At 43.0% G+C, this 8,128-nt stretch overlaps 1 protein-coding gene across 1 annotated transcript; it reads left to right on the forward strand.

The window, feature by feature from the left end:
* The first annotated feature begins 4,890 nt into the window (after nt 1–4,890).
* Nucleotides 4,891–5,829, forward strand: LOC102820599 (olfactory receptor 1361-like). Its single transcript, XM_006873982.1, has one exon. It carries the CDS (start codon nt 4,891–4,893, stop codon nt 5,827–5,829), a length of 939 nt encoding a protein of 312 aa, XP_006874044.1.
* The last annotated feature ends 2,299 nt before the right edge of the window (nt 5,830–8,128 follow it).

Genomic DNA, 8,128 nt, shown 5'->3' on the forward strand with positions numbered 1-8,128 from the left:
ATTTTTTTTTTTTTTTATAGCCAATGTCTAAATTGCCTGTGGTATGGCGCTGTGGGTTAATGCACCAGACTGTAAAGCCATTTGAACTGCAAGGTTGGTGGTTCAAGCTCACCAGTTGGTCCTGGGAAACCCTATACAGGGTCACTATGGGTCAGAACCGACTTGACGGCACTGAACAATAACAACATCCTCCCAGTGCACTGAGGAAACCAGGTTGGTCCTTCACATGAAGAAGCCTTCCATTTCAGTTGGAATTTTGAGCAATTGCAGCCATAAGCAAAGGTTCAGTTCATGAAACTGTAGCAATTTATATTTGCTCACAGTATGAAGCATCTTTATCTTCCTTTGGTCAGATTCTGGTCAGCCAGCCAAATGTGTCAAATGGGTACTAGCTGCAAGTTTGGAGTTCATGCATGCTTCCCTGCACTTCAGACCAGTTGGCCGCTAGGTCAGAGCACATGAGCTCGGGCGTTTACACATCTCCCTAAACTTCAGACCAGCCAGCTGTTCCTCTTGTCTCTGAGAGCTCTAGTCTTATAATGAACATTTCAATTGATTTCTTGCTACATATTGGTGATGTTGTTGTAAGTGACATAGAATCTGTTAGAATGTTTATGGAGCAAACAGCCTTGGGAGGTAGAGACAGTATCCCTTTCTAGAGCAAAGGGCAGGGTTGTTTTTTTGTTTTGTTTTGTTTTTTCACTGCTAGTGATAGCAACTTTATGTGCAGTTATAGCTGCATGCAGCCGCCTCCTGCAGTCTCTCATACTTGGAGGAAGTAACATCAGTGAGTTCACCAGCTGGTTGTGGGTCATGATGTGGACACTGGAAATACATGAGTGTCCGTCACAGCCTGGCTATCCATCCTCCTGGTGATATTGAGAGATGCTCACTATATACACACATGTATATGTAGTCCTGGAGTATAATACACAAGATTGCAAAATCAGTTTAAACTGCAAGGTTGGTAGTTCAAGTTCATCAGGTGCTCCTCAGAAATCCTATACAGGGTCGCTATGGGTCGGAACCGAGTCAATGGCAGTTAACAACAACATGTAGTCCTATGGAGTCCTGGGTGGTGCTGGGGGTTAATGCGCTGGACTGCAATGTCAGTTTGAACTGCAAGGTCGGCAGTTCAAATTCAATAGCTGCTCCTCAGAAACTCCATACAGGGTCACTGTGAGTCAGAACTGACATGACGGCACTTAACAAGAAGAACATGTACAGTCCTGGGAGAGTGCTGTAGGATAACACTGTATGGCTAGCCACAAGGTCAGTGGTTGAAATCCAGCAGCCCTTCCTCAGGAATTCTCTACAGGAGTGCTAAGCTTTGGGAAATGACTTGATGGCACTTAACTATAGTATGTATATATATGTATGTGTATACTATGAGTCGGTTCCGACTCCACGGCACATAACAACAACAACAACAACAATACTATATGTAAGTATACTCATTCTTCACTTATCAAGTATCTCATTAGCTAATAGTTTGCATTTGTGACAATAGGAAAAATCTGCTATCCGACTGTTAATTGCTGTTCTCTTGTTGATATGTGCTGTTGAGTTGTTTTTGACCCATGGTGACCTGGGGTGGGGTTCCCGAGGAACAACTGGTGGGTTTGAACTACCAACCTTGTGGTTAGCTGTGCAGTGCTTATCCTACAGAGCCACAGCAGCACTATGTGATTTGTTTGGCATGAATGGTGTTAAGTGTGGCAGATAGAACTGTGAGCTGCGAGGCAGTAGGAACCCTGGTTATGAGGGTTAAGGCGAGGTTTCCACTTCACTGGGGCAGGAGTCCCAGTTATTTGCCAATTGTGTAAAGATGGAGTTTAGCAGTAAGTATGGATATAATTTGGAGTCCTGGTATGGCGCTGTGGGTCAATGCACCAGATTGCAAAGCTGTTTGAATGGCAAGCTCGGCAGTTCAAGCTCACCAGCTGTTCCTCGGAAACCCTATAGATGGTCGCTTTGGGTTGGAACCAACTCGACGGCACTTCACAACAACAACAACAACAACAACAACAAAATGATATCATTCAGTAGTAATGTAATGACCTAGTTTGTGGTATAATGTGGTCACCTTTCCTTTCTGCATAATACTGATTTTCACATTGGTGCATAGTCATGTTGATAATGAACAGTGGGTGTATTGTGGTGAAAATACAGACAACGAAACACACCACTTCAGCAATTTCTGCATGCGTAGTTCAGTAATGCTGATTACTGTCAGCATCTCACTACAAGTTCCCAAGTTGTTATCATGATTAAGATCTACTCAACATCACCTGAGCTAAAAGTCCCTGGCCCCCTCCCACCTGCTCCTTGTAACCATAAAGATAGTATCTTTCTAATATCAAGTTTTGATCAAATACATATTAAATACATTTGCTTATTTAATATAAGTGAGGCTGTACAGTATTTGTTCTGTGATTTTTTTTTTTTTTTTTACATTAAAAATTGTTGTTGAATATATACCCAGGAAAGCTTACACCGGTTCAGCAATTTCTGTGTAGACAATTCAGAGACAGTGATTACATTCTTTAAGTTTTGCCGGCATTCTCACTTTCTTTTTGAACCATTCCCCACCATCAATATAAACTTATAGCCCCATCAGCTTCTTATCCAGGCTTTCTCAATATTCTTTTAATGAAATCATCTTCTAAAATTGTCCAGGGCTGGTGTTCATTATTTGGAATTAAGAACTTTAATGAAACATTCTGAAATGTAGTTAATCATTAGAAAAAGGTTAAGATTGAGAACTAGACAACTAGGAAAATTTCATTGCATCATATGTTTTCCTCTCTGTGTGCTTGCTGTAGTCCTCTGCTCTTCAGTCCGTGAGCACTCAATGGGGCAGACAGAAAGGGTTGGGTTTATACAATCCAGCTGAACCACTCGCTGTTCCCCAACCCCAACTGAAAATATTCTGATCCATCTGGCCATGGAAAATGTGTGGGGATGTAGGAAAAAAACAACCATGATTGCTGGGATCCCACCACTGTTATTAGGGGTTAGGGAGTTGTACTCTGAGAAAAGGCTAAGCTATGTGGGTTGGAAAGATATACCAAAGGATTCTAGCATTCATAAATCACAGCAGGCTGGGCTCACCTGAGACTACTACGGCTTCAGACTGTCATTTATCCCAAGTGACATTATGGGCTAAGTCTATCTTGGTAACGTGTGCCCAACATTCCGTTTGCAAAACAGAGAAGACAGATATCTCTAATCATCTCTAAAGATGGCCACATGTGAGAAAACAAGAGTTACACTGAAAACACAGGAATAGCCACACTTCTGAACAAGAAGTGAAAAAAAAAAACTGAAAGAAAGGATTTGATAACTGATTTTCCACAGAAGCACTAGAGGAAGGTGATGAGGCATAGGGTCCAAGGGAATGCTGTCTGGGATTTGTCTCCACTAAGATAGTTCCATATTAGTGTCTTCAAGTTTTGACCCAACCTTAGGTAATCTTTGCCATGATTGTTTGGTCCAAAGGGGCCAAATGGTAGGTGGGACAATTACTGTCTTCCTGCCTGTAATGAGGCTCTCAGGGAATTTGGGTCAGTGACCATGGAGACTCCCATAAACGTCTGTGATTTTCCAGACATCCTTCTTGCACTGAGGACTGAGTGTATGCATTCCGGCTCCTCTCCATCCACACGAACCCAGACCACCAGTCTCTGCTCACGTGGGAGAAAGCAAAGTGAGTCTGGGACTCCTAGTGACAGTGAGCACTGCAATTCTGTCCAGGTAAGAGCCAGGCCAGAGGAGACTTCCCACTACCTGCTGTTAAGGTTGGAAGCCTTATGCAGAAACTCCTCACTGAGTATTTTACGTGGGTCACAGTTCTAAAATCATCAACCATTTCTGAGATCTTCTAGGAATGACTAGTATAGGCCCTATTTAGAAGTCCCTGAATGTGGGCATCACTAGTTGGCAGAATTTTCTTTTTTAAATTATACTTTAGGTAGAAGAGTAATTTAGTTTCCCATTCTATAGTTTGTACAAGTACCCCACAGTGTGTCAGCCCTCCCCCTCCTTTGTACCCTGGTTTCCTCATTTCCATCTGTCCTGATTTTCTACCCCTTCCTGTCTTTTCTTGATTGCTTCTGGGGAAATTGACCGAGTTTTTTTTCCTTTGCCTTTGGATCTCTTCTGTTTGACCAGTTTACCAGTTGGATTTAGGAAGGTCCGTGGACATAGCCAAGAAGTCTTGATTAGGAGTTCTGGAACATTCTCTGTAAGTTGAAAGGAGCGGAAAGGAGCAAGAGCAGTGGCAGCATGATCATGGCCACTCTGGAAGCAGTGAGTGGTGAATGGCTGATGTAACTCTGTGAGCCTAGATGTTCAGGACGTTCCCCTTGTCCAGATGCAAGATGAATAAAACTGAATCTGAGCTACGTTCAAGATTTCCTCTAAGGCCACCTCACCGGTGACATGGATGACATCACTTTCCTATATTAAACACTACATGTCCGTCTCTATGAGAGCCAAGACACATATGTGTTATTCACTAGTCTATACAAGTCTTAAAGTCTCTATTAATTTTTTATAGTGTTTCAAAACATTACTTTAAATATTTATGGTGATGGTGGAAATTTCAAAGAGTACAAAATGGTATGTAGACAAAACCCCATCATTATCTTTTGAGCATCTTTCCAGAGGTACTCTTGATGCATAAGTATTTGTAGTGGAGTCTAATGAAGAAATGGAAGCTCAGAGAAGTCCAGGGAGTATTCTCGAGGGATTAAAATCCTAATGATTTACCTATGTCACACAGAGATTTCTCTCCTTGTGATCTTAATTATTCCTTCTCATCCATCCTTCTCTAGGTTTAAAAATTGATCCTGTCTTATCTGTATCTGAACTCAGGTCTCCATGCCCATGAGCAGGATAAACCAGTCGAGTGTCTCTGAGTTCCTCCTCCTGGGGCTGTCTTGGCAGCCGCAGCATCAGCAACTCCTCTTTGTGCTCTTCCTGATCATGTACCTGGCCACAGTCCTGGGAAACCTGCTCATCATCCTGGCCATCAGCACAGACTCCCGCCTGCACACCCCCATGTACTTCTTCCTCAGCAACCTGTCCTTCGTGGATGTCTGTTTCTCCTCCACCACTGTCCCCAAGATTCTGACCAACCACATACTTGGGAGTCAGACAATCTCCTTCTCTGGGTGTCTCACGCAGCTCTATTTTCTCATTGTGTTTGCCCATATAGACAATTTCCTTCTGTCTGTGATGGCCTATGACCGCTTTGTTGCTGTATGCCACCCCTTACACTACACAACAAAGATGACCCCTCAGCTCTGTGCCCTGACGGTCTTTTTTTCTTGGGTCATTGCCAATCTGAATGCTCTGTTGCATACCCTGCTGATGACTCGACTTTCATTCTGTGCAGACAACAATATCCCCCACTTCTTCTGTGATGTGAGTGTCCTGAAACTCTCCTGTTCTGACACATACATCAATGACATGGTTATTCTTATTGTAGCGGGGCTGGTTATGATCGCTCCATTTGTTTGCATCCTGGTTTCCTACATTTGCATCACCTGGGCTGTCCTGAGAGTCCCATCCACAAAGGGAAAACTGAAAGCCTTCTCCACCTGTGGCTCCCACTTGTCTGTGGTTTCCCTCTTCTACGGCACCATCATTGCTCTGTATTTCAACCCTTCCTCCTCCCACTCAAAAGAGACAGACATTGCAGCTACTGTGATGTACACAGTGGTGACCCCCATGCTGAATCCTTTCATCTACAGCCTCAGGAACAAGGACTTGAAAAGGGCCCTAAAAAAAGTAATTGGTAGAAAAAGGTTTTCTACCCAATGAAAGTATCAAAGCTGAATCTTTTCCCCAAGAAAAGTTATTTTTCATATTTGATTATAAGGTAGTATTTATTTTATACAAAGCCACATGAATCAAACATATTGCTGGGGTCCATATAAAGGTACTGTTCCTTATTTATGAGTAGACCAGGATTAGCCTGTAACCCTGCTATATGTGCCAAGTAGCAAGGCTTCTTTGTGATGAATGAATTTTGAATTATTTTTCCTCCCAAATTTTCTTTTATGATGGTCTGTTTGGAAAGGTATATGCTAAATAAAATATTTTGAATATTATAACCATCTGGGAAGTTTTGAAAACACCCTGATGTTGAATCTCCAGCCCTAACAAAATAAAACAGAATCTCTAGGGTGGAAAGACACTGATGGTTTGAGAACATTTTCAGATGATTCTCATGTGCAGTCAGGTTGAGAATCATTGGTCTATCTCATATTCTGTATGTTCTCCTAGATGGTCAGCCATAAAGGTTGGATCTCAACCACTCACAACTTTGTTTTGAGAATCAGAAAAAAGGAAATTAGAATGAATTCTGAGGACACTAGTGGGTCGTAGTATTTTAGATAAGAAGTAAGAGTCCCTGGTGGACACTGTGGCCCAGAGCAGTAAGACGTGAAGAAACACAGAATCATGGGAATCCTGCATGACCATCTGGCTTGGCTGACTGATTCTGAGGGGTGGGTCCAGCTGGAGTCTTATCTTTGATATTAGGGAATTAAATCAATATTTGCTATTCCTTCTGCCCAGACTAACTCCTCTTACTTTCTTCTCAGTCTAGCAATCCTGTTCCCTCTGCACACGTTCAACCTTTCTGTTTCCCTCTTCTGAGTTCATGGTTCTATTTGTTTTGGGGTTGGTTGCACATTGTACTATAATTATTTGACTTTCACCTCTCCCCTCTCCATAAGACATTGCACAGACTATGAGACGCCCCAGATCCAAGCACTGAGATTTTCCTCCTTGGATCCCTAGTGGCTGGCAGTGTTTCTGGACCAGAGGCAATAATCAAGTTGTTGTTGTTGTTGTGTGCTGTCAGTCAGTGCTGACTCATATAGACCCTGCATAGGGTTTCTGAGGAGTGGCTGGTGGTTTAAACAGCGAACCTTGTGGTTAGCAGTCTAGTGCTTATCCTGCAGTGCCACACCAGATCCCCTAATCAACTTAATAAATTAAGAGATTGGATGGGTGAATAATGCCTTAAGTCTAATTGAGAAGGAGTTTAAAAAGATAGTATTTTGCTATTTCAAAGGTAATAGCTACACACACGTTGTGAGATTAAAAGTTCAAAGTGTAAGATGAAAATAACTATGACACTTAAGCAGCCACAGTGAGACATTTGTGAATAGAGCTTTACAAAATTGACTGCAATTTTCCCGATCGTTTTGTATCTGGGTTTTCCCAGTTCCTTCTTCACATGACAGTAAACATCTTAGAAATGGGGTTTTAATGCCTGCCTGATATTTATCACATGACTGTGTAGAACTCATGCACTCAGCAGCTCTGAAGAACTTCCAACACGTCTACTGTAACTAACACGGAGCCCACAGCCTCAGGTGTCATTCATCGTCTGCCTCCCTGGGGATTGTCACAGGTGATCTGAGTATTCTACTTCTCCAGGCTGCATCAAAAATGAAGGTCATCTTTCCTTTATGGCTTCAGTCTTTCTCATCTAATCCCACCTGTCATTTCTCTATGGGTCAGTACTGCCCTCTTGGTGTCCAAGCTCTGTGAAAGTCCACTCAGTTCAAAGGAGCCAGTCAGTCCCACTTTCCCCAGTACACAGAGAGAGCACTGAGGCTAGCTGGCATGATTGTGAGTTGAAGGCACATAGTGTGGGTGTCTTGGTGTCATTTGGGTGCCTGCAGGTCTGTTTGCTGCAGCATGGAGACCCATGACCCACATCCCATTGGAGGCTGCCCTGGGTCCACGTTTGGCTCCTAGGTTACAGCTGTCTGGGTCACATGCACTTTTTGCTCCATTAAAGCCTGACTCTGAACTGCAGTGGTTGTGCCCATAGGGTCTTCCAGTCCCTGGTTTTGTGAAACCAGTTCTCCTGTGAACATCTGGATTTATCCTTCTCCTCTTGAACTGTCTTGGGTCCTTGGGGGGACTTTTTAGATGAATTTGTCATCAATCAGTTTTTTTCTTCTCAAGATTTAGCTGTTATGGACAGAATTGTGTCCCCCAAATATGTTGTTGTTAAGTGTTGCCAAGTCAGTTCCATCTGCTAGTGACCCTGGATAGGGTTTCCAGTGAGCGACTGGTGAGTTTGAACTGCTGACCTTGA

This window comes from Chrysochloris asiatica, unplaced genomic scaffold (genome assembly GCF_000296735.1).
Source record: "Chrysochloris asiatica unplaced genomic scaffold, ChrAsi1.0 scaffold00257, whole genome shotgun sequence".
In the NCBI taxonomy this organism is placed as follows: domain Eukaryota; kingdom Metazoa; phylum Chordata; class Mammalia; order Afrosoricida; family Chrysochloridae; genus Chrysochloris; species Chrysochloris asiatica.

Bases quoted from the DNA above. Each gene is read 5' to 3' on its own strand.
- LOC102820599 (XM_006873982.1), top strand. From the start codon at position 4,891: ATGAGCAGGATAAACCAGTCGAGTGTCTCTGAGTTCCTCCTCCTGGGG.